This window comes from Rhyacophila brunnea, unplaced genomic scaffold (assembly GCF_057557595.1).
Source record: "Rhyacophila brunnea isolate RB1 unplaced genomic scaffold, BYU_Rbru_1.0 scaffold_18, whole genome shotgun sequence".
Taxonomy (NCBI): domain Eukaryota; kingdom Metazoa; phylum Arthropoda; class Insecta; order Trichoptera; family Rhyacophilidae; genus Rhyacophila; species Rhyacophila brunnea.
The window spans coordinates 34,389,337-34,417,009 of NW_028232837.1; the positions used below are offsets into that span (position 1 = coordinate 34,389,337).

At 34.4% G+C, this 27,673-nt stretch overlaps 1 protein-coding gene across 1 annotated transcript in view; it reads right to left on the reverse strand.

Annotated features, from left to right (window-relative positions):
• Cad89D (cadherin 89D) overlaps positions 1 to 27,673 on the reverse strand; it is a 194,530-nt gene that overhangs the window by 17,327 nt on the left and 149,530 nt on the right. The window contains exons 13-19 of the mRNA XM_085945290.1: positions 26,524 to 26,704; positions 24,583 to 24,752; positions 14,623 to 16,781; positions 7,243 to 7,452; positions 4,160 to 4,329; positions 2,616 to 2,684; positions 1,459 to 1,662 (exon numbers count right to left, since the gene is read on the reverse strand). Of these exons, the coding sequence (XP_085801416.1) occupies positions 1,459 to 1,662; positions 2,616 to 2,684; positions 4,160 to 4,329; positions 7,243 to 7,452; positions 14,623 to 16,781; positions 24,583 to 24,752; positions 26,524 to 26,704 (3,163 nt within the window). The remainder of the gene's footprint in view (positions 1 to 1,458; positions 1,663 to 2,615; positions 2,685 to 4,159; positions 4,330 to 7,242; positions 7,453 to 14,622; positions 16,782 to 24,582; positions 24,753 to 26,523; positions 26,705 to 27,673) is intronic.

A 27,673-nucleotide genomic window follows, 5' to 3' on the forward strand; every position in this document is an offset into this window, starting at 1 on the left:
CAATAGTTAGAGATGAAAACAGTCTGATTACATACCTTCGTGCATTTGGTGCTCTGAAAATGATTGGTGAAAATAATATACAAAATGGTGATTTTTAGATTAGTTTATTTTGTTTATATAATTTGTACATTTTTTTTAAATATATTGACACATAGAAAGTTAAAAATCTATTTTTTTAGTCTCTTTCAAACGACACAAATTATCACTATTTATTATAATTAAATTAAATAGATTAATTTAAATAAAGATTTATTTTTTTGTAAAAATATTTTAGACCGATATGTTTATCTTTTTCAATCATAAATAGATAAAATAATATATTATAGTTGAAAAGATATTTAAAAAAATATTATTTTACGACTGATTTCGTGAAAACTGTAAAAATTGAAAGAGAAAAAATACAATTAAAATATTCACCATTAATCCCAAATTATCGAAGCCATGCAATGAAAATTTTGATGATTGCGTGCATTTAAAATGATCTTAACAATAAATGATTGACATTTTTATTATTAATTTATTATTCTTGGATTACTGTGAAAATAAAGATAAATTACTTATATTTAATTTATTCTGTTGAGAAGAGAAAAGAAAACTCAGAATCTAGAGAAAAATATAAAGAAAACGACTCGATGTAACCCAAAAATAATCTTAATGATAACATAATTATTAATACACTTCGTAAAAACGTTATTTATTTTATTTTAATATTATAAAAAATATTTATCATTCATTTATAATAAATTTATATTCGATTTTTTTTATAAATGAGACTCTTTTCATCTAATTTTATTAAACGAAAATAATCATACACTGATATTAAAATCTACTATCTATAGTAGAAACTAATTTTTAATGATGTCTATTAAGAGTTTGAGTTCATAAAACCAACTTTTCGGGACAGTTATTTTATATTAGTAAACTGTGATTGATATTGGATGATTTAGTATAATGAAATATGTTTTTATTAGGACAAGATTATTTTTAATGAAATTTTCCAGTCCACTAAATGAATCTTTATTCTGATGTATTCTTTATAAATTAACAAATAAAAATAAACTAAACATAAACGAACTGTAATATATTTGTACGATCACTATTTTTTTTTAATAGAATATAAAATCGAGACTAAATCAAATATTATTATTATTTATCGAATATTAAAAATATATTAAAAACGAAAAATCATTTTAACTTGTACTCTAATTACGTAGTATGATATAAAAATTATATTGAACAATATTTTGTAGACATTTATGTATGAACTTTAGAAATTACTTACCCATCATAAGTGAGATACTTAAGTCTAATTATCACAATACAATAGACATGTAATTATTTTTAATAAGTGAGATAAAACCCCAAAGCTTCGTGTCATAGCAACATACACCGTGAAAGCTTAATATTATAATATTAATTAAATTTAGTTAATAGCATTGTAATTATTATTAACGGAACCTTTTAGTCCTTCTGACACAGACGATACATATGGCGGTGGTGAGAGCGCCGATAAAAACTATGCATCCAAGTGACACGACGCCAAGTTCAAGGGCGCTGAGGGCATATCGTCCTCTGATTGGAGTCACTCCACTTCCACCGACCTCAAGTATCTGGTAGGCTGGAAGATCGTGCTTTATTTCTGACTCCTTTAGAAGAAGAGCCCTAAAAACAGAAATAAATAAAACGGTTACATGTAAGTTGTACGTATGTAGTTCATCGTGGGACACTTATTCGTGCATCGCAGTACATAAAACTTGAGTTTTTATAACATTTTATCGAATGACGAGCTCTTCGTTGAACATTTCACCGTGAAATACATTTATACGTATCTTACAAAACGCGGCGATAGTTTGCAAATAGTACTGTTTCAATTAGATTAACCCTTATCTTACCTAACCTAACCTAACCTAGTAAAGACATCTCCACATATTGTAGCCTACGTACAAATATACTCCACAGTGAAACGTTCAACGAAGAACTCGTCATTTGATTAAATGTTACACAAACTCATGTTTCACGTACTGCGGCGGACGAATAAGTGTCTTTCGGTGAACTATTTACGTAAAAATTCCCGGATACGAAATAAAACACATTATTATATCCTTCATTTATTTGTTTTTATTTACGTGAAAAATTATATTATAATGTATAAAACCAGAAAGCTTGATTATACATTGCCTGTTTCTTTGAAAATATTGCTAGCAGTGTCAAATTTATAGTATGACAAACAAAATATTTGATAGTGGTTCTAAGGTAAAAATATAATTGACAAAAACCATAAAATTCAATGGTTAGTTGATGAGTTTGTACAATGTTATGTGTTAAGTCAGGTTAATGTTCAACTTATAAACGATGGAAAACCAATTTTAAGTTCCTAACCAAACGTTTGAATCACTTTGTGATTTTTCTTTGTATACTACATTGTATCAAACTAAAAATTATTCAATCTATCATACCGTAGGTGTGACATGGCAATTTGTTGTCTTCCCCTTCCGAAGCCTAGACCGTGATATATCGCAGATATTCTGGCTACTATACGGCCATACTACTTTAGAAGAGATGCAAAAAATCATAATAATTGACGCATTTGTTTTATATCAAGTTAAATCATTTACCTTTGTAATGTATCCATGTCGATAATTGAGTTCGATGTAGGATCAACTGCGTAAATATACATATCCGTTCTGAAACATGAAATCATAATAATATAGATTAATTTACAAAAAAAAAATACATATATTATATTTCAACCAATTTTAGATATTTTGTTCTATGTCGTTTGATTCTAAAAAAAATAGTGAATTGTATTATAATATGCGAATGAAATAACCCCACTATAAAACATGCATTATATTTTGACTTAAGGATTTATCTACTTCAATTATTAACAAAAATAATATGACCTAATTATCTATTTAATTTTTAACGCATACCACACTCATACATAGTAAAATAAACTAAATAGTTGCGCCGAATTGTTGTGACCGTAATTCTTACTTCCCACCGCTTTCAAATCACAGTATTATTGTCACAAGACCAAGTGACCGGCAGTCACGGGTTATTATAGACCGTGATGCAAATAACATATTTAGTGAGCTCAAGTAATAAGCAGCAAGCGGACGTGGGCACGTTCTTAAATTTTAGCGTCGTTTCCTACCTAGAGCGTGATTTAAGAGTTAATTCAAAACCACCGTCGCCCGTGAGTCAGCTCAAGAATGCCACTAGTGCGTATTGCAGCACAGGGTTATCATACAGACGGATTCAGAAGTAGTTCGTGGACCCCGGCCGGGTCAGCTTGATATAGTGTGACCGTTGTTCAAGCGATACTTCTAAATACCTGCCAAGCCATGATACCGGCTCTCATCATTTATATAACCAATCATCAGCATTCATCGACCGAATTATCATCCGTCAACCGTGTACCGTCAAGTGCTGCGCATCGGGTAACCCAAACAAATAATACCGCGCAAGTGACAGTGCAACCAGACCGCGAAGCCATCATCAACATAATAAAAAGGTCATGACCTCCGCACCCGTTATGTATATGCAGCTACATCATACGCGGCCGCCTAACATAACCGTTACGTGTGCCAGATCAAAGAATTTAAGCCCTCATTTTATCCCGAGCAGAGCCGCACGAGACTGGTGATGCAACCTTGCACCAAAGTGCGAATGCATGATGTTAATTTATATGGCAACTATCAGAGTGGCTTTAACTTGAAGAGTCGCAAGGGGAGTCGAGAGTGTCCCGCTCCCCGTACACTCTGGGGAATTTAGTAAAGGCCGCAAAATTGGCCTCGGTTGCCACCATGTCCGCGTATCCTATTGGGCCCGAATGGAGTCGGATTCAGGTGAACAACTCCTCTCGTTCGGGGACCATAAGTGGACAGTCCCATAGGACGTGATCTGCGTCCTGCTGGTCGTGTCCACATGAGCAACCCGACACATGCCTTGCCAAACCAAACCCCTGCAGTTTGGCAGCAAAGTTTCCATGGCCAGTCATGTCAGTGTCTGGTATCCTGTCAAATCGCCCCAGCCCTAGATCTGGAATCCACATCGCCTTCAAAATTATACAGTTCACTGCAAAAAGCACCATCACTAAACATTGTATTAATATTTCGATAATGTGAATAGAGTGATAAAATTATTATCAACTTACGCGCTGCCATCGATCATATTACTGGAGTGAGTCTCAAGTTTCCTGACTCTGACGTCAAGTCCTGTAGCAGTTGTGAGAACGTCTGTGATATTGTCCATTGCCCTTTCTACTTCCACAGGCTTTGCGGACATTACCACTACCAGCTGCTTGGTTTCATCAAGAACGTAGACCTGAAAAAAAAACAAAACAATATATAATACATTATTATGTTCACAGATTTTTTTGTAATTTATTATTTTATTTTCTATCTATTATTATCGATATTTTAGTATATATTATAATTTATGGAGATTTTATATAAGTGATGTCATTGTGCTCGGAAACAAAATGAGTGGAGAACAGAACAGAATATTATATACACAACCCGTAGGTTTTAAAATTATACTATCTATAACAGGGGTTCACAAAGTGTGTCTCGCGAGATTTATATTAAATCTGTATTATTTTTTATTCTTCATATCGAATATTGAAAATTACATTTAAAATTAAATATCCTCTGGCAAAAATGAATGGTCAGACACTTTCATATTTGTGTATGTGGATATGCGAAGTGCTGTTTCCGTAAATATGCAGTTTGAATGAATAGATTTGCAGGAGTACGTGGAAGCCAAAGCATCTTATCGTTATAAGAATTTAATAATTACATTCTACAAAGGACTTTCACTTGAGGTATATTCAAACAAAGTTAAACATGCTCATCAAATGGTTTCTTTATTTGGAAGTAATATTTGTGAAAAACATTTTCTACAATGAGCATTAATAAATCAAACTTCAGATCAATATTAACAGACAACCATATTGCATATGTTTTGTGTATTACCACAAAATTTGAGCCTAGATTGCAGGATTTAGTTTCAAACAAACAATTGCGTAAATCACATGGTGACAAAATTTAAATATTATTTTTTAGTATATTAATAAGAATAATAATAATGTATATTTAGTTTATAATTACAAAATAAAAAGAACTTTTTATATACAACGTTTTTAAATTTTCTGTTGAATTATTATACTCAATATGCCATGAAGTAAATAAAAAGCAAAGAAACAAACAAATATAAAATACTGAAATGTCATTTCGACATTTCATTTAGATTTCCATAGTAACGCACGTATATATTATTAATAATTTAGTTGCTAGGACCACCCCCTTAGCAACCAATAATAGTCTTTTATTTTTTACGGATTTTTCTGAAATAACTTTCCATACAAAACAGAATTAACTGAAAATGAATTCAATTCTGCTTAAAGATGGCTAAACGTATTAAAAGAATGCATAGGCATCGTGTTCTGATATATTCTAAAAGTTTCAAATGTCTAGTTAGTCGGGAAGCTAGTTAAAAATCGATTGCAAGATTTGTACTGGTTAAACAACCACCGGACAAACAAGAATACGAGCTAATAAAAACTTTGTAAAAATATAAGTTTACACAATGAAATACTTTTTTATTTTTTGCCTTATGTTTTTTTAAAAACAGACAATATTTCCAAAAGCAAGGGCCTTTGACGAAAACGTTTGTAAACCCTTGGCTTAAAACATGTATTCTGGATAGATTCAAGTGAAATTGGATGCTAGAAGCAACGGAGGAATACTTGATACATTCTGTCCTTTCTATTAAATTTATAAAGGCCTTTCTACGCGGGAAGATAAACCGCCGTGGGTACCGGCTACCATCCGCCCCTAAATTTTGCAAAGTACACATCGTGACCATCAAAACGCAGCGAGCAAAGGATGACCAACTTGTATTGACTGGAAAAATAAATGACAATTATTGATAAGCTGTGATGTATCGGCTTATTATGACAAACTATATCGTCTGTAATTTTCTACAAACACGTATCTCAAAAATCACAACTTTTCGGGAGAGGCAAATAACAACTTTATTCTCTTAGTTTTTAGTTTAGAAATAAAATTTCTTCTATAAAATATCCATTTAGTATAGGTACACATATTTTCATGACAAAATTTAATGTTTCTTCAATTTATAGCACTATACTTTCGAACGATCAGTCATATTGTCGGAGATACGAGAATGCGTTGCAACTTTACTGTGAATAATACTGCAGCAAACACGTATCTAGACTTACAAGAAAGAGCTTCAGTACAATTATCTATCGGAGTTCAGTATTCTGTATACTTACAAACACGTAACTCAGGATACGAGTTTATAATATTTATAAAAGTCTTTTATTGTGATACAAGTTTTTATTATTGCTTAAATATGTTGTAAAGTATGTTTTGAGATAAGTGTTAGTGGAATATGTGCGTATTCAAATTCTGAATTCATAACATCAACCAACTCAAAACTGACAAAAATTGAGATACGTGTTTGTAGAAAATTAGCGACGATATTGTAGAATATTTGTATAAAAATAATTCATTTGTTTATTTAATTTGAGCGTACAACATAAATACTGTGGATCATGGCCCCCACATCCTGAAGCGGGCCTCTCTACCTATCGCTAAGGTTAACAGCAGCTTGAGAGAAGTGTTTTTCAAATTCGACATGTATATTATCATTGAAGTATATCGATCACATTAAACTGTATCGCACAACCACATATTTATAAAAATACAATTATCGAAGTAAAATAGCGCCGCAGGCGACTTTTTTTACTGTTAGAGCAAATTTGTGATATGTGTCTATCTCACTTAGCTGGTCGACCCGCCACGCCAGGCCCGCTCTAAGTAGGGGGCATGCTGTGGATAATCATGCATGATGTAATCAATGCAGCAGGACAACCGCCCGAGGCGTTCCGACCGCTGCCTGATTTCTGAACGCCTCCCGCGACAAGTAAAACGTTCATGTAGATAGGCTAATTATTGATGATTCTGTTCGTTGGCGTGGTCGATACCGTGAGAGCCGAGGTATTTCACCTGGCTGTGTAGAAAGGCCCTTATTCAATTAATCGTTTCTCTTATAATTTTATCATGCTAAAATGCTGCTTAAAAATGCTAAGTTTCTGGGGATATTGAAAATTGCATAATATTGTGTTAATTCAAATTGCATTAAATGTATTGTAACATAAAAATAGAGAAAATAAAATTTTAAAGTAATGTAAATTTCATGGCATTTACTCACAAATACGTTTGCAATAGACGACTTTCCGTCATCAGCACCTCCTTTATCAGTGGCCTTCACATCAAATCCAAACACTTTTCCTCCATCTCTCGCAAAGGCAGCCACTGCTCTAACTTGTCCACTTAGTGGATCAATGGCAAATCTTTGGGATTGCTCGCTCAACAGTTGATAGCGAATATCCGAATTGGTTCCCAGATCTGGATCGACAGCCTTAAACAAATAAAAACTAATTTTAGGTACATTCTTCAATATACGGGATGATAGATATACAATTTAGTGATTTGTATTAATTATTCTTATTTTTCATTTCGTATCGAAGGCCGAGTGCCATCAGTATTTTTTAAATTTTATTCATGACTACCAGGAATGATTTGATGGGTCTGTATTCATAATATCTGGAAATTCTTTATTAGCAAAATACAGCGTCTTCCTTTACCACGTATAAAATCTATTTTTCTTTGGTTAATAAGCTCGTTGATACTATATTTATGTCCTCTCCATAATTTAAACAATATACTCTAGTTTTAATACTACGCATAACTTTCTAAATATTTTCTATTTGTCTAAAGACATTAACGTTAGTGACACTGTAAGTCAATTAATTTTGTAGTATACATCTAAACAACCACATCTCGATGGATTTAATTCTTCTTGATATTTTAGTCTCAATATACTTATATAATTCATTGTGATATAAAAGAATAATTCGTTTTTTTTTTTTTTTTTAACTATTTTCATTTAAAATTATTCCAAATCTTTAGATATATTATATCAAATCACGAGTTCAATAATTATTTATATTAATTAATAATATTATTATTATTGTAAACTTAGCCTTTTTTTAATATATTACATTTATTGTATAGTATAAATTCATTATGAAAGATAGTTAGAATATTTGTTAAGTAGAAAATTTTACTAAGTGTTAGAGTACAATATTTTCATTAATGTTTAATTGATTGGTCATCTCGACAAGAATCTTATGTAATAAAATTAGTAAGGAATAATATTTAATGTGTTTTACCACCGAATTCAAAAATAATAAATAATAGTACTTTTAAATATGAGGGTGGAAGTAGTCCGCAGACAGTGCAATGTGTAGATAGCAGTTAAAACCTAAAAATTACAACATTTTAATAATTCAATATTTTTAATAATCAGCAAAACACTGCCGTGAGAACGGACATATGATCACCTTCCGCCGGCTGAAGAAATGCTTACGTGCCGGGTGTCAGTTGTCCATCACAGGAATGAACGAGTAAACAGTGCATTCCTGTCATTGTGTCGTGTGAAATCCATTGTTGGACTGATAACGTTTGTACCTTAATCAAATTTCGCAGACAAAATCCCAGGAATCTATCCGCAGTGTGAGAACAAAACAATAAATTTACCCACGCTGTGGATACCATTTTCTTTGTCTACTTTCAATATAAAAACAGACGTGGCAATCCAACAAGCACTCAGTACCTTAAATTCGCTCGTCTTAATAACACGCCGCTCGCTTCAACGTTAAAATAACTTTTATCACAAACACTATCGTCGTAATCTAATTTATAAACTTTGTATTATTCAAGCTGTAAATTGAATCTGTAATTTGTGTTAAGGGATAATAAATTTGGGGAATTACTTTTATACGCATCAAAACCTTCTGATTTTATTCATCACCTACCCCTCATCACACCATCCCTTGTTACAGTGGTGACCCGTAAAGTAAAATTCAATTCATTCATTTTCATTTTACAGACTTCGTTTAATTTTTTTTATTAACTACTATTTTACTGTGTTTGTGAGAGAATTATTTTTTCGTTGGAGCTCGTTTTCCCGCGCAGTTTTCAACATCCGTTTTCCCGCGTTAATTTTCTTAAATTCACTTGCCTTGTCAAGATGCCCAATGGACAGTTCTCCAGCGGGTATGGCAGCAATGCCGGAGGAGAAACGACAACACCAGCACCAGCCCAGCAGACCACACCTCAGATCAGCCGCGTGGCAGTGAGGATCCCACCATTCTGTCCAGAAGACCCGGAAATGTGGTTCTGCATGGTGGAGCGAAGCTTCGAAGCAGCTGGCGTCACGACTGACGCGACCAAATTTGGATACATCCTGGGAGCTTTGGAATCTCGTTACGCTTCAGAGGTTCGAGACATCATCCTTAACCCACCTCGTGAAGGAGCCTACGAGCACCTCAGGACGGAGCTGACGAGAAGGCTGAGCTCTACCCAGGAGCAGAAGACCAGACGACTACTGGAGCACGAGGAAGTTGGTGATCGCAAACCATCACAGTTCTTGCGCCACCTACGTTCTCTCGCAGGAGCAGCCGTTACTGATGACATCCTACGCACGCTTTGGATGGGTCGCTTACCACATACCATGCAATTGGTACTGGCGACACAGAAGGACGCGGATCTCAACAAGGTTGCAGACCTAGCTGACGCCATGGCAGATTCCACATCAAAGGCATCCATTGCTGAAACCACGATGGAAGACCTGTGCGGCATCAGCAAGCTGGTGATCACCTTGCGGGAGGAAATCTCAACTCTTCGCGAGGAGCTCTCCAAAGAGCTCGCAAGAGGAAACCGACCATCAAGGCCACGTCACCAGTCACGATCAGCCAGCCAAAGGAGGAACCATTCCCGACCGCGAGACCAAAGCCACAGCAAACCTGGCATGTGTTGGTATCATCGTAGATTCGGCCAAGATGCGGAGAAGTGCGTCACACCATGCACCTTCAACAAGGGAAACGCCACGGGCAGTCGCTAAGCGCGGCCAGCGATTACAGCCCTACCTCCAGCCGCCTCTTCGTCACCGACCACGCCACGAAAATACAATTCCTTATCGACACCGGAGCGGACCTTTGCGTTTTCCCACGCACGAAAGTACAGGGGCGCCGACCAAAATCACAGTACGAACTTTCAGCAGCAAACGGATCTGTCATTGCTACGTATGGCAGTATCTCACTGACGCTGAATTTGGGGTTACGAAGAGAATTCACCTGGAAATTCGTGATTGCAGATGTCACCAAGCCCATTATTGGTGTTGACTTCCTAATCCATTTCGGATTATTAGTCGATGTCAAGAATCGCAGACTGTTGGATCAGACGACTCAACTTACAACCTCTGGACGCCACAGCAGCACTGAGATAGCAACTGTCAAAACTGTCGCAGGTAAATCCCTTTATCATGGATTACTGCAGCAGTTTCCGGATCTCACGCGCCCAGATGGAGCTGGTAGAGAAGTCATCCACAACACGAGACATCACATACGAACCACCGAAGGACCTTCTGTAGCTCAACGTCCTAGACGCCTAGCTCCCGACAAACTTCACATCGCCAAAAAGGAATTCGAAACCATGACCAGACTTGGAATAGCACGACCATCTGAAAGTTCTTGGGCGTCACCCCTTCACCTGGTGCCCAAATCTGAAGATCAATGGAGGCCATGTGGTGATTACCGCGGATTAAACGCTCGAACCGTACCTGACAGGTACCCCGTGCGTCATATCCAAGACTTCACACAAACATTGCGTGATAGGAAAGTTTTCTCCACGATCGACCTGGTGAGAGCATACAACCAAATCCCAGTGGCTGAAGAGGACATTCCGAAGACTGCCATCACAACACCCTTTGGATTATTCGAGTTTCCATTTATGTCTTTCGGCTTGAGGAATGCGGCCCAGACTTTTCAGCGCTTCATTGACGAGGTTCTGCAGGGTCTGGACTTCTGCTACGCCTACATAGACGACATCCTGGTAGCCTCCACAACAGAACAAGAGCATCTTCAACACCTGGAAATTTTGTTCAAACGCCTACAGGAGTACGGCCTGGTTGTCAACTCCACGAAGTGCCACTTCGGAGTAGAGGAAGTTAAATTCCTTGGCTACCTGGTTTCCAGCACCGGAACTCGACCACTTCCAGATCGTGTCAGCGCTATTCGCGAATACACCCGCCCAGACACTCAAAAAGGACTACGACGGTTCTTGGGAATTTTGAATTTCTATAGGAGATTCGTCCCCAAGGCCGCAGAAACGCAAGCTCCACTGAACTCACTCCTGCAAGGAAAAACTTCCAAGAAAGAACCTATCATCTGGACACCAGAAGCAATCAAGGCCTTCGAGGAATGCAAGAAGAGTTTGGCGGAAGCAACGCTATTGAAACATCCGAAAAGTGAGGGGACTCACTTAGCGATAATTAGTGACGCATCCGATACTTCCGTTGGCGCAGCACTTCAACAACGAGTTGACGATCAATGGGAACCGCTGGCATTCTTTTCAAAGAAGCTAAGTCCAGCGGAGAGAAAATATGGCGCTTACGACCGCGAGCTTTTAGCTATCTATCTAGCTGTCAAACATTTTCGACACATGATAGAAGCTCACACGTTCACCATATTTACCGACCACAAGCCCATTACGTTCGCATTCCAACAAAAATCGGACAAGTGCTCACCAAGACAATTCAGACACCTCGATTTCATCGGACAATTCACGACCGACATACGTCACGTCGCTGGAAAAGACAACATCGTTGCTGATGCCTTGTCTAGGATAGAAGTCGTTGAAGACACACTGAATTATGCCAACCTCGCAGCCGACCAGGAAACTGACAACGAAATGAGTACATTTTTACGTGACGGATCGGTACTTCAGTTGAAACAAGTACTTATTCCCGATACAGACATAAAAGTATTCTGTGACTTGTCAACACCTATCGCAAGACCTTTCATAACCAAACCGCACCGACAAGCAGCTTTTAATCATATCCACAGACTTTCACATCCCGGAATTAATGCGACCGTCAAACTTGTCACACAACGATTTGTTTGGCCGTCGATTAAAACGGATTGTCGAAATTGGGCCCGCAACTGTCTTCAATGCCAGAAGAACAAGATCACACGTCACATATCAGCACCACTCGGAAACTTTGCACCTTCAGGACGATTTGAGCATGTCCACATCGACATCGTCATCCTTCCTATGTCTGAAGGCTGCAGATATTGCCTCACCTGCGTTGACAGATTCACGCGGTGGCCGGAAGCATTTCCGATTAAAGACCAAGAAGCGGAAACGATCGCCCGTACATTCTACAATGGTTGGATCGCCCGTTTTGGAACGCCCTTGAGAGTGACAACGGATCAAGGCAAACAATTTGAGTCGAACCTTTTCAGACAATTAAATCGTCTGACTGGTACGGCGAGGATTCACACGACAGCATATCACCCAGCCGCAAACGGTATGGTCGAAAGACTGCATCGTCAATTAAAAGCCGCTATAAAATGCCACGAGAATGAGAGATGGACTGAAACATTGCCGACAGTGTTAATGGGAATCAGAGCAGCTTGGAGAGAAGATTTAAAGACGACAGCAGCTGAACTTGTGTACGGCGAACCCTTACGCCTACCAGGGGAATTTTTGTGCCATCAAACCAGCACAAACCAAGACCCAAGCAACTACGTCACGATCCTGAAAAAACATTTCCAACAACTGCAACCTGTAAAAAGCCAGCAACACGGCGAGAAACGCGTTTTCATTTTCAAAGACCTTGACAAATCGACACATGTGTTCTTACGCGATGATACAGTTAAAACTCCGCTAAGATCTCCATTTACCGGACCATATGAGGTCATCACGCGCAATTCGCGAACATATGTCATTTGCAAGAGAGGAAAAAACGTCACCGTTTCTATCGACCGTTTAAAACCAGCGTACATTCTCAAGGAAAATAAAACAATGGAACAGCCTGAGAAAAATCCTGACACCGTGGGAGCTCGTGTTACCCGATACGGCAGAAGTGTCCATTTTCCAGACCGTCTCTAGGTCAATAGGACAAATATCGGTCAACAACATCAGGCACGAGCCGAACAATGCAATCGGGGTCGTGTTTCAAAACAGCACGCGGAGTTTCCGATTTCAAAACAGCAACGTTAGCGAAAGCAAGAACACACATCGACCTAGAATGTAGGTCAGTGGTGTACGCAATATTTAAAATGCAGGCATAAACAATTTATTCACAATAAATGCGGATAACTCAACTGGATTATTCAGTATTTTACCATCATCATCACCAAGAGACACCAGCATACGAAAATGGGTGCACAACAGACAAAGGAAGAGATCATCGTCGCACAGACTGCGTCGGGCGGAGCAATTGTCAACGACACGTCGACAGGCCAACTGTCGTGGGCAACGCTTGCCTTGATTATCGTCATCATTGCCGCAGTTTCCAGCTACCTGCTATGGACAAATTGCAAAAAGCACATCACCAAGAGAGTCATCAAGGACATGAGAGCAGACGTCCCGGGATGCAGACCACCGCAGCATCCACCGAGACAGATCTGATTGGACCTTCAAGCGACCACCTCTACCTACTTTCATCGCGATTTGCGTGCCGCATTTCGCTGGAAGGGGGGTATGAGGGTGGAAGTAGTCCGCAGACAGTGCAATGTGTAGATAGCAGTTAAAACCTAAAAATTACAACATTTTAATAATTCAATATTTTTAATAATCAGCAAAACACTGCCGTGAGAACGGACATATGATCACCTTCCGCCGGCTGAAGAAATGCTTACGTGCCGGGTGTCAGTTGTCCATCACAGGAATGAACGAGTAAACAGTGCATTCCTGTCATTGTGTCGTGTGAAATCCATTGTTGGACTGATAACGTTTGTACCTTAATCAAATTTCGCAGACAAAATCCCAGGAATCTATCCGCAGTGTGAGAACAAAACAATAAATTTACCCACGCTGTGGATAGCATTTTCTTTGTCTACTTTCAATATAAAAACAGACGTGGCAATCCAACAAGCACTCAGTACCTTAAATTCGCTCGTCTTAATAACACGCCGCTCGCTTCAACGTTAAAATAACTTTTATCACAAACACTATCGTCGTAATCTAATTTATAAACTTTGTATTATTCAAGCTGTAAATTGAATCTGTAATTTGTGTTAAGGGATAATAAATTTGGGGAATTACTTTTATACGCATCAAAACCTTCTGATTTTATTCATCACCTACCCCTCATCACACCATCCCTTGTTACAAATATAAACATTGCATACTAAATCTACCAATGGCAAAAAAAGCTGTTAAGATTCGACATAAATAGAGCACACTAAACTTTGTCAGTCATACTTATTACTTATACAAACTGTATTATTAGTTCATTGAAAAGAAATACGTTTGACTGACAAAGTATAGTGTGCATTATTTATGTCGGATTTTAACAACCTACTTACAACTTTTGCCGCTGGAATCTAAAGATGTATAATGGCTGCACTGCATTGGCTGCCTAAATACAGCAAATAATTTTTGTAATGATTGGTCAGAGAAAACCAGCAAGTACTGGCTAATAAAATAGATTTATTATGAAGAAATAGAAAGGTCTCACCTGTAATTTTAATATTTCATACCCGAAGCTAGCAGTAGTCGGAATGGCAGCTACAATGGGTCTCCCATACACAGTAAATCGAGGAGCATTGTCATTCAAGTCTTTAATATTTACGACAATCTTCACATCAAATCTCGTTAGTCCTTCTAAGACCTCGTCGGAAACCGGATAGATCATATGAGGAAGATTTCTTCCTGACTTATGACGTTCGGCTCTCACAATTATTTCATATTTATCTTTTACTTCTCGATCTGGACTTCTAACCAGATAAAGTGTCCCGTTTCTAGGATCGACAACAAACATTTTTCGAACATCGCTTTTGTCCTCACTGACTATTGAATATCTGAATTTTTGGTCTTTATAAAAATCTGTAACATTTAATGTTAGTAGTTCTACAGGCGTGTGTGAATTTTCTTCTATTTCAACTTCATAGTATCTTTCTGAAAATACTGGTTGGTCTAAATTTTCTAAATTCTCTGGAATATCTGAGATTCTTAGTAATACCAAAGCTGTTGAGCTTAGACTTGGTGATCCTAAATCTGAAGCAATGACTGTAATATTATGAATCGTTTGTTTTTCATAATCCAATTTACCCGTTGTCGTTATAACGCCATCTTTTGAATCGATTGTGAATAAATTAGCTTGATTTTTTCGTCTTGGGATATCAAAAAGTAAAAGCCCGTTTCCGTTTCCTGAGAAATCTGAGTCATTTGCGTAAACTCTTGTAACCTTGGTTCCTACTGGAGTATTTTCTGATAGACTTGCATGATATACTGGTAGTAACATTACAGATTCATAGTTATGATTGGTAAAATCTTCTGCTTCTGGATGGTTCCATTCCAATATTTCATCATGTCCATAAAATTTGGGAGCATTATCATTTACATCTAAGACATGAACTTCTACATTAACTGAAGAAGACAGTCTTTTATCAACTCCGTTATCTTTGGCAATTACAGTAAATGAATAAAATTCTTGCTTTTCTCTATCGAGTTCACCATTTACACTAAGAACCCCACTAAACTTAGATATTTCAAATGGTAGATTTTTATCCTTAGAATTTATTTGGTATGAAATATTTGAATTTTTTCCAAAGTCAGTATCAGTAGCTTCAACTCGTCCCAAAATTGATCGAGAATACGAAGCCTCATTGACATCGAAATTATACCACGTCTTTTTAAACACTGGTGCATGATCATTGACATCCTTAACAAAAACCCTTATATTAACTTCATCTCTTAAACCACCTCCATCGATGACTGAAATATTGAGACGGTATTCTGATTCAGGAGGAAGAACTCTTGAGACTAGAACTTCACCAGTGTGGTCATTGACAACAAAAAATTGTTTTACATGTAGCTTACCAGGGAATATGGCAAAATTTGGTATAAATTTTTCAGAATTCATCACATATCTTAGAGCACCATTGTCACCGATATCTCGATCCTCAGCTATTACTCTTAGAATAGACGAACCAACAGCAACAGTTTCTGGTATTGATATAAGGGGACCAAAAACTGCCAAAGCATCTATGTATTTGCTTTGTGATCTGGCATCAACCATACGTTTTCCATTACCAATTCCTGAATTCTTTTCTTCGACAACTTTAACTCTAGAACTTCCCTCTTCGTACTCTATCAATTCAATATTTTCATCTGAGGAAACTACAATTTTTTTAAATACTGGAGCATTGTCATTTATATCGATTATATTTATTATTAAACTCGCTTCAGAGCTTAAATTTCCTTTGTCTTTAGCAACGACTCTCAGTTTGTACATGTCTTTTACTTCTCTATCAAGAATGTCTCCTTTAAAGAATACTTTTCCTGTTAATTTATCAATATCAAACAATTGATTTCCTTCCCCGAATACGGCATATGAAAACAATGAGTTTTCACCAGAATCTGCATCTTTTGCCAAGACCAAATCTGTCATATTGACTTCGGTATTTTTCACGGAGTTCTCAATGATTGATCCTTGGTAGGAGTTATCAGTAAATATTGGTGCATTGTCATTCTCATCATCAACGACTATTGTCACTTGGTAAATCCCAGCACCACTGATGGCACCCTTTGTGTATTCAGCTATAACTGTTAGTCTATAGACATCACGTTTTTCTCTATCCAATCCTTTTTGACTATAAAGAGTACCATCTTGTCCTGTAATCAAATAATAATAATAAAACAATTTATTAATGAAGTCGGCATTCATTCAATAATAATCAAAGACAACAGTAGAAAACAATGTTAGATCATTTTGACATCTGAATTTAAAAAATACATATATTTTTTGGGTTGTGGAACTACCATTATTACTCATCAGTATATAACGTTCTTATAAGTCTAAAACGATGCTTTTATTTAATATTTTTTGAAAACTGACATTTTATAAACTGACTGAATATTAATGGAATATGCAAGAATACATAAGAAGACGTATTTCTATGACTTATGGTATAATGTCTCAGCTGAAATGACATGTAATGCTAGAAACACCGCGGTATTAAGGCTATACCTCAGCTGAGGCATGGTCTAAAAAGATCGTGACTAGGCGATGCGCGGATTGCGGGTCACGTGTGCAAATGACGCAAACCGAACGAAATATAATTTGTCATAAAAATTCAACATGCGTCCTTTTTATGTTATGTTTATTATTATATTCGTAATAATAATAGTATATTCATTGACTTCTTTGTTTTCCTTTTCAAGTACATGCGGAGCGTTTTTAAGTCATATTTACACGATTGAAGAAGACGAAGAAATTGACGTGCGAACAGGTCGACTATTCCTCTCCGAATGGCAACGCGCCTCAACGCGGTCGAAATTTCGTTCCATATATTGTTGAAAATTATTTGCTGTTTCACTTATGTACGCTCTTAACTAATATTAGTTTCGTACAAAGCTTGGTATTTTCCATAATATTACAATTTGCAGTGGCAACATTTACCATATAAGCATTGGATAGAAAACGTAACCATCTATGATTTTGAAATGTGATATTGAATTCGTGCGGTCAAAGCCCCCTAGATTATCAGGTATGTTAAGAAATCCATAATTATAAAGCTAAGAATAAGAAAACAACTGTGAACTACTCTCTCTCCATCTTACTCCCCCTTCACATCTCTCCCTTTTATCTCTCACCCCACTCTCTAAAACTTTTAACCATATGTTTAGAATGAAGTTGAGTTCTACAGTAATTTGACTCAGATATTAGCAAGAAGAGATGACAGCTAATTTAAACTGGTCATGAGTGCACAAAAAAAAACGTTAAAAAAGTACAAAGAAGAACATTCAATAAAATTACCCATACAATGAACTCATCGCATTCATCAGAGTGAACGATTTTCTCAGTTGAACAAAATTGTGTGCATTAGGTATAAATAGAAATTAGTTATAAAAACTACGATTTAAATTTCAATATAGGTATATATATATTACTTATTATTTTACTATGTTACGTATATAAGATTAATAAGTCAACGGTATTAAACACATATCGTTTAATAATAACAACTAAAGATGTTTTTTTTTAATCTAAAAACTGCAACATAAATAAAATAATTAACTACTTATTTTTTTTATTCAACGAATAATATTTTTCACAAGATTTTAATAATGTACCATTCTAATTATTATTGAACATAATAAGTAATTAAAGTAATAAATACTTTAATTTAGAATACAAATATCGATCGCCTACCATAACTCAATTCTGAGAGCGCTTATGAGCAGGTATTAATAAAGCCAATAGTTAAAATTTGTCGCAATTAAGCATGGCAGTCGTAGCATAGTGGTAATGCACAGAGTGCGATAACCAAAAGACGCAGGTTCGATTCCTGCCGGGTATCTTACTTTTTTTTAAAAGATTTTTTCTATTGGCTATATTTTCTCATGAGTGTTTTCAGAATTATGTATGTTCAATAAATAAAATAACTAAAAGTCTAGAAGACATAGCATATAGGAAAGAAAGAATAATAGATATCGTTTGAAGAGATCTAGTCTAGTCGATACACACAGTGAATAAAAAATGATTTTTCTTTCGCTGATGAGACAATATTTACTATTATAGAGATTAGAATATGAAAATATTGAATAGTATGAAGTAAAAAACACGTGAATATAATATGTGAAATTTTTATATTTATATCCAAAAGAAGTCATAAATTGTTAATGTTTTCTTTGAAAACCAAGAAAGGTTATTGCTTTTTATTGCCTTTTACCGAAAAAAAACAAAATTGTCGGTGTTAGTACCGGTAATAAAGATAAACCTCCAAGACGTACTATGTGACTAAGTTATACGGAAAGCTCAGGACGAATTCAATTTACAAAATTGTTTTTATGAATGGGTAGAAAAACAATAATGCCTCTGTCACAAAGAAAAGTTTACCAGACTAATGCCTTTCTGAAACACTAGAGTCGCCCACACGACACCATGCGGCTAGAAAGTCTAACATTTCATACTGAACATGTTGGTTTCGTATGAAATTTTGGACTTTGTACCAATCTGATTTGGTCCCGGTGGCTATAATGTCTTTCTAAATTGTAGAATCGGAATAAAAGTAAGGATCTATCTTGACTTTTTCAAATTTTCTTTTAATGTTTTCTTTTGTAAATTCTCGCAAGCTTTTATAGGAAGAAAATCATGGAATTTTAACTTAGAAAACATTAACGATTCTTATAAAAATATCTCGATAAGTTCAAGAAGTTATTGTTTTAAAATTTTCGGTAAAAACACACTCAATTAAATCATTTAAATGTCACGGTTTTTTTATTAATTTTTATATTGTTTTGAATTTATGTTAATTCGTAATATTGAAATAAATACTACCAAATTTATTTTTAAATAGTTGTGTCATATTATTTTACAAATGGAATATTTCCTAGGACATAACTTAATTATTTATTATATTGTTACAGAAAAGAGGTATACAGATGAATTTGTCTTAACCCAATGCTTATGGGCCGCACAAAATTATGTTTTTGCTAAATGAAATGTTAAAAATTCAGTTAGCTAGATTTCGGCCTTCGGGATTTCGGCTTTTGGGATTTATGCTTTCGGGATTTTGGCCTTCGGAATTCTGGCCTTCGGGATTTCGTCCGGCACCCGTTACAATTTTTTATGTTAATTTTTTCCTAGAAAGTTAGACTATGGAAGAATATTTCTGACCATAGTAATGTTATGGGTCCCAGCCCTGGTTCGAATCCTGGGTGTGACAAATACGCATTTGGAGTCAGAATACAGAGCAGGTGGCTTACATATTATATTTTTAGTAAAATCATAAATCTGTTAATACAAAACATTCACTTTGTGGAAGTCCATATTATTATGATTTTTTTAGGATTGGACTTGCACAAAAAAATAAATTTCATATCATGTAAAGAAATCGGAATTATAATCATACAGATTTTGTCGCCTTGACCAACTCTTTTTCACTCTGCAGCGTTACTATACGGACGATTTACGAGATGTGAAGTGGCAAGAGGCGCGTGATGTGGATGGGATAAAATAACTTAAGGCCTGATAAAGTGAAATAAGTTAAATGAGAGTTTTTATTAAGTACACCTTCTTCATAATATATTATATAGGTGCTATTTTATAAATATTTTTCCTATAAATTTATAGTTGGGAAATTATGTAACATTATCATGTTTGAAAATAAGTTTTCATGTCATAGCTTATCTTACATTTATGAAACCAACATCAGATTCAGCTTGACGTCCTAAAACGGAAACCGAGAAAAGAGAGTTTTCAAAATTCAAAACGGAAACAGTCACTAATTAAAGTTATCAGTAGGTATATTATTATAAACATTTATTTAATTATATATTAAACAAATTAGTAATCTATATCATAATTATTGCTAACGTACATTTTTTATGCCTTTGCAATAATTCTGATAGTAAGGAAATCGATATAATCTTTACATAATATACTAATTAAATATAAATGTAGGGTACGCATGATTGGACTAAAATCCATATACATATACCAAGATGTATGCTAACATCGACACGATCGACAAAATATAGGTATAATTTGAGATTTGTGCGACAAATTACCAATATTGTGAAATAACTCTGAAATAAATGAATTGTTACATTGCTAGTGTAATATAATATGTTATCCGATATGAAAAAAGCAATTTTTTTTTTTTAACGGATTGAACATGTCAAATTATCTATTATAATATAATTGACAGTTTCTCAAACGAGTATTTTCCGACTAACTTTCTTCAAGGCATGCTCGCCTTTTATTTTCTTGAAGTTTGTAGGTCACTTCTGCTCTTAAGGCATTTTTTCCTACTTTCACGTGGTATATTTTCCAATCCTGATATTCTGAAAAAATGAATTTCTATGCACCCGTCATTAATTACATGCATGGTCACAGCCATGACCTATTTAGGGTGAAGGTTGTGTCTTCATGTCAGGCTCACCGGGAACCAATAACGAGGGCTGTGCGGCTGGTCAATGCACTCTCTAGAGAAGTAGATATTTTTAGAGTTGCATTATGTATTCTGTTTTTAAATTCTATTTTATTGTTTAATTTACATTTTCTTTTGAATAAAATATGTTGTATTTTTATTTTATTTCTTTTCTAAAAAAATATTTTTTGCTTTCTTTTTTTTCTCTACCTTGTTTTTATTCTAAATGTCATGTTGTGAACATCTTGAATTAATAACTTGTTATGTGCTCAATGTGTCTTTTTTTAAATAAATAAATATACATAAGCATGACAAATGATTAGTTTATAATAGTGATTTTTGACATATCACCTTTTTACTTTTCACACATTTATTATTATAGCTGTAGTGAGTAGTGAGCGTGTGAGTAGAGATTGTGATTGAGAATTCTTGAGAAATAATGAGAAAATTTTATTCTCATTTTTCGAGAATTTATTTTTGTGAAATACCTATCAAGATTATTACTTTTCGAGAATTCAATAATAAGATTCTCGCAAGAGTTTCGTTAAGAAAAAATTAAATGAAGGCCAAAAAATGTTTTGGAATAAAACATAAAAAATAAATCTCTTGATTTTTTGACAAGCAAAGAAAATTGGAAAAAATATCGAAAATTTTAGGAAGGAAATCGCCCGATTAGAAACAAATTCTTAATATTATATAATACTTCGTATAACCTTAATTGAATTTTTCTCAACATTTATCAAGTATCCAGAAAAATCAATAAGTAAACGATTATCCAATTGATCAGACATTTTTTATGGTGAAAAATCTCTAATCTATTAGAATCGAAAAAAGTCATTCGGAAAAATCAAAAGCTCCAACTGCTAGCAGTGGCTATCAATCAAATACATAATATATTTCCGGCTCCCGTAAACTTTTGCACAGAAATAATGAATTGTGTTTGAAACTAACAATATTTTTTTCCAAGTATGCATAAAACAACGAAAGTTTTACCATATTGCTTGTAACTCGTGATAGTTGAAGGGTAGGCTAACCCACGCGTATTCTAGCCTTGCATATTATATATTTTTATTGGAAGAGATATTATCATGTAAAGAAAATGTTCAAATATTATAGTGAAATGATTTCTCATTGTAATAATAATGTTTACAGCAGTTAAATTAACTTAATATACGAGTGACTATACACAATATAAATAATGTCTCTTTAAAAATTACAAAAACTAATTTCACTTACATTTCAATAAAGAAGATTATTTTAAAATTGTGTATTTAAGTTTTTGAATGATTTTCCTAACATTTTTTGTACAATTTTACGTCAGTGTATTGATATAATTTAAACCTAATAAGTTAACCATGTAATGGTTTGCATAAATACGTTTTTGCCTATGGTGTTCCGTACTTAACAAAAAAATGATAATTGGTGGTGCATTTAAGAGACGCAAAAGAATTGTAGATGAAATCAATTTTATAATATATTATCATCATCATTTATGGTATTACAACCCTTGACGGGTCTTGGCTTCCTTGAAAAACTTCTTCCATTCTGGATGATCCAGCGCCGATACTCTCTAGTAAGTTGCTTTTACGAGAATTTTTAAATCTCCTGGCCATCTCAATCTCAGCCGTCCAGATAATCTCTTATCATCGGGGGTTGCGTATATAGCCCGCCTCGCCAGTGTATCCTCTGGCATTCAATGCATGTGGTCAATCCATCTGCATTTATATATGCCACTTTATCTTTTCGTCCCCCATAAAGTGTGTACCGCTCCTCATTATACCTTGACCTCTAAGTGCCACTTTCTTATTAGAAATAAATTATAATGTGTACAATACATTTATGTGTTTAAAAAAAGAATATTGTTTAATCTCTATCACACTTGGAATTTAAGGTAAGCCTGTTAACGGAACGACTGACACTGTAACATGAAAAAGCATCTGATTTTATGGTTTTTTACAAGTAAGTGTTTTAAGTACCTCCTTAGTTATATTTTTTGACATACATCGCGTTTAAATGGGTTTTCAACCGTAATTATTTTTGAGTAGTAATATCTTCAACATGCAAATATATGGTTTTTCCAATTATATATTTTTGAGTGTCAAATTTGTCTGCTTGTATATGAAAAAACATCGCACCTAATTAGTTTTTCATATTATGTTTGTAATTATTATGTGTTTTTTTGTTCTACCAGTATAATAGCAAGAATCGTGTTTAAAACGTTTTTTTTTAATCAAAATTTTAGATTTAGCAGGAACGTGTAATAACATCCTCTATCGTATTACTAAAAATGGTGATCACTCGTGAGCTTCTCCCTTCGATGCTACTAAATATTATTCTTCTTCAAAGCATTTGCAGTGGCCAAGACGCATTATTTGATGGCATTAAAATATACATTTTTATATGTTTATAATAATAAAATAATATTACTAATAAGATAATATATGTACATTGTTTTACTTATATTACTAAATACACTACTGTTATTGAGCGGTATGGCCTGTTCTAGTGTTAAAAAATGATGCTGTTTCCATTTTGAAATTTTTTCCCAATTATCAATCTCACGCCACACATTACTATGAATATTTTTTAAGTATTGTATTATTGTTATCTGTAAAATAAATAATACCAAGGAAAATATAAATTCACCAATAGTCAAATTCAAACGTCAAAGTGGGACCAGAAGTAATGGGGGAGACATTGGAAAGGATATGTTTTACATTGCGAAGATGACAGTGAGCTTTAGGTAGGCTATGATATTATATGGGTCGGCTAATTAGCGACACGTGTCTCTTTGGTACTGGTGCGGAAATGTTAAGGGTGGTAAAATAAAAATGAAAAATATATAATTTATGAATGTAAAAAAATGTGAAAATAAATTCTGTATTATATTAATGGATACAATCTTACATTATTTAAAGCTTTTATCGTCAGTCAGGAAATCGTTTAGATGGTGAGTGTAATAAAGTTTTTTTTTATTAATTACAAAATAATCTTTTTATTAAACAAGTGACTTCATTCGTGTAAATATGATAATAAAAGTGGTAAAATATACAGAATGGTTAAATATACAGATTCGATTTAATTTTTTTTTTTTAATAATTCGATAAGTAGGTATACAGAATATATTGGATTTAACCATCTAATTTTTTCATTAATACCCAGTCAATCCGTTTAGATACGGTAAAACCCGACTGAATATTTCAGTGATTCCGCGTAATCGACAACTGTTCGATGCAGACACGCGCACCACTACAAATACTTTACCTTGCCACTCTACCGTTGTTACTACGTATTTTTCTTGTGATAAATAAAAGTTTTATCTTTGGTTGAGATATTGAAATGAAACTATATGTATGAGCTGTAAAAATGACAATAATCGTTAAGTAGTTACAACGAAATAAACAAAAAAATAAAAGCTATATATATTATGCATAAGTATCATGGGAATAGTCAAAACGTTGACCAAATTGCAAAAATTTCAAAATAACCGACAGATATTTTTATTTTATTATTAGTATAGATAGATAGAGTCGACTTACCAATAGCTATGTCATCCGTGACGTCTTGCTGGTTGGCAATAATAAATCGAATACTTTTCGAAGAATTGTTCGTCGATGGTGACGAATTGTTCTGGTACAAGAGCTGTCCGATAATAGCTCCAGCGGAATTTTCTCTCACATGAAATTCAATAGGAGATGTAGCTGCTCCCCTAGAACAATAAATATTGTTGAATTTACTTATTTATCCTTGAGGAGAATTTTGTATTTGGTTATTTGCATGTAGTTTTTCAATGGCTAACAATCTGTAAAAACTAATCTACTAAGATATCTTTACAACATTATCAACAGCTTGTAGTTAAAAAATATATTGCTTCAAAATATTCGCAATATGACATTTTATCAAGTGAGTTAAGACGAAATGCATAGTTTTTATCACTTCCATTGATTTGGAATATAACGTAGCTAAGTAAACAACCTAGGTATATACATGAATAATACTGAAGTATTGAAAATGTGTGTTAAAATATCTACAGTTCAACAAACAAACTGTCAGTAATACATATGTCGTAATAATATAATGTTGCCCGTAAGTTTCATTGGAATCGACTAAAAAATCCTTTCTATAATACCTAGAATATTTTTACTTAGGAAGAATGTAGTTTCACGATCGTTTTATATGTTATTAAATAACATAATATATTACTAATAACATTATAGTATGTTAGTATGGAGCAATAAATATCCCTGAATATAGTAATTTGTGTGTAAATAGGCATTTCCTAGTATAGTCTAGTTTTATAGTGTAAAAGGTTTCCAAACTGTGGGCGCGAAAAGTTTAACCTTTAATACTTTGTACATTTGAAATGGGGGGGTGGCTTGCCAATATATTTTTTTAAACATAGATCATAGTAATCGTAAGTTTGGAAACGACCGATTTAAATGATAATAACTCAAAATTCTCGACAGCAAGCATTTAGTAATTAATAAGGTACATTAAAGTTTTATGAATCATGCTTTGGAATAATGTCAAATTCACAATAAGTACATTAATTTATAATAATATTGACATCCATTATTTTTGTTAATGCCGTTTCTATGAAAGATTGGCAAGAAAATAGCAGTATATCCTCTATTCTGAGTCAGTTAAAGTTAAAAATTGAACCAGCTAAAGAGGTTGTATTGACATCAGAATATATTTTGCTACATTTCCTGCACTGTAATTAGAATTGAAACATGCTGGAAAATTTCAAAATATAGAAAGAGATGAGGAAACTTTAATTATAAGTAGTTGGGCCATTTATGTTCCCATTCCACTCCTTATATCCTCACCCACCTCCTAATCCAGAGTGTTATTGTTACCATATAATCAATAACCAATTTCAGATCATGAGAGACAGTGTTACAAAGAACATTTAGTTGCATCTCGATAGCGAGCGCGAGCGGGCTTCTAATAGCTTTCCGTCGTTTAAGTGATTGACTCAATAGCCACCGACTTATTCAGAATCCATCATCGTCATTTATACACCCTCACATATAATTCATAAAACTGTGTCACAAAGTGCGTGAGTGTACAAACCGGGTGACCCAAAACAACAATACCGCGCGAGCGAAAGTTGAAATCAGACCACGGAGCCATCATACATCATCACAATGGTCTGTGTCTGGCATTCTGTTCCATCGCCCCCACCCGTAGATCCGACCTCCTCATCTTTCTTAAAAATAATTATAGTCCACTTAAAAAGCTCAACCAACAAGTATATATAATTTGAACGTTGATTACAATCAGAATATTGCAACATCAAGCGAGCCAATGAGCGCTCTATTTGACATGACCAATCAGTAAACAGAACTATCTCTGTTATCTTTAAATTTTGAGTCTCTGTTTTACATATAATAATTATAATCTAAACGGTGTCAGATAATATGTAACCTTATTACCTGACTCTTATCTCCAAAGTCATAAATAGATTTAACTCTTACTTCATCAGAATTCCTCTCTCATCTTCAGGATCCACCACGTGAACTGTCACATTAGTTACTAGTGTGATTCCAGATTTTTCTTGACTTGCAACTGCTTCAAAGTCGTAAATTTGTCGATCATATTTTGCTAAAGCGTCCACTACTGTTATTGTACCAGATCGCTCCTCAACGGCAAAAGGAACTAAAACATAATAAAACTATTTGCAATTTTTCCGTTATAATTATTATTTTCATCATATTATACAATTAATTGTTAATTTATTTTAGTAAATTAAAATGTCAGTCACAAATTGGCAATTGCGTTCGACATACGCAACTGTGCACACATAATACGCAGGCAATTTTACTACGTTTTTATTAGCTCATATTCTAGTTTGTCCAGTACAAATCTTGCAATCGATTTTTAACTAACTTCCCAACTAGCTAGACATTTGAAACTTTTAGTATATATCAGAACACGATGCCAGTGCATTCTGTTAATAACTTTTGCCATCTTTCAGCAGAATTGAATTCATTTTCAGTTAATTCTCTTTTGTATAGAAAGTTATTTTAGAAAAATCCGTAAGAAGTAAAAGACTATTTTTGGTTGCTAAGGAGGTGGTCGTAGCAACTAAATTATTAATATATACGTTCATTATTATGGAAATCAAAATGAAATGTCAAAATGACATTTCAGTACTCTATATTTGTTTGTTTGTTTTTTATTTACTTCATATCAAGTACAAGTTTGAGCATATTGAGCATAATAATTTAATAGAAAATTTAAAAACGTTGTACATAAAAAGTTCTTTTTATCTTGTAATTATTTGTATTGAATCAGATATGGCGCATTGTCAATTAAATACGGCTATATTTCACGTATGCATGCGTTGAATATAGGGATTGTAATTAATACCGAATGAATATATCAATACTGGTATTTCGGTATTTATTATTGAATACCATTATCCGTCAAAACATATTATAGAAAAAAATAAGTAGGTACCTATTAATAAATATAACTACTTGGCACACTATTTTATAGCAACCTAAAGTACCTAGTACCTATATTTATTATGTTGTCCCTTGTAAATAATATGTATAGATCATAATATTTTAAAACTAGTCCGGGTACAGAAAAATCTCTGTGAAATTCAACGTTTGTTGGATA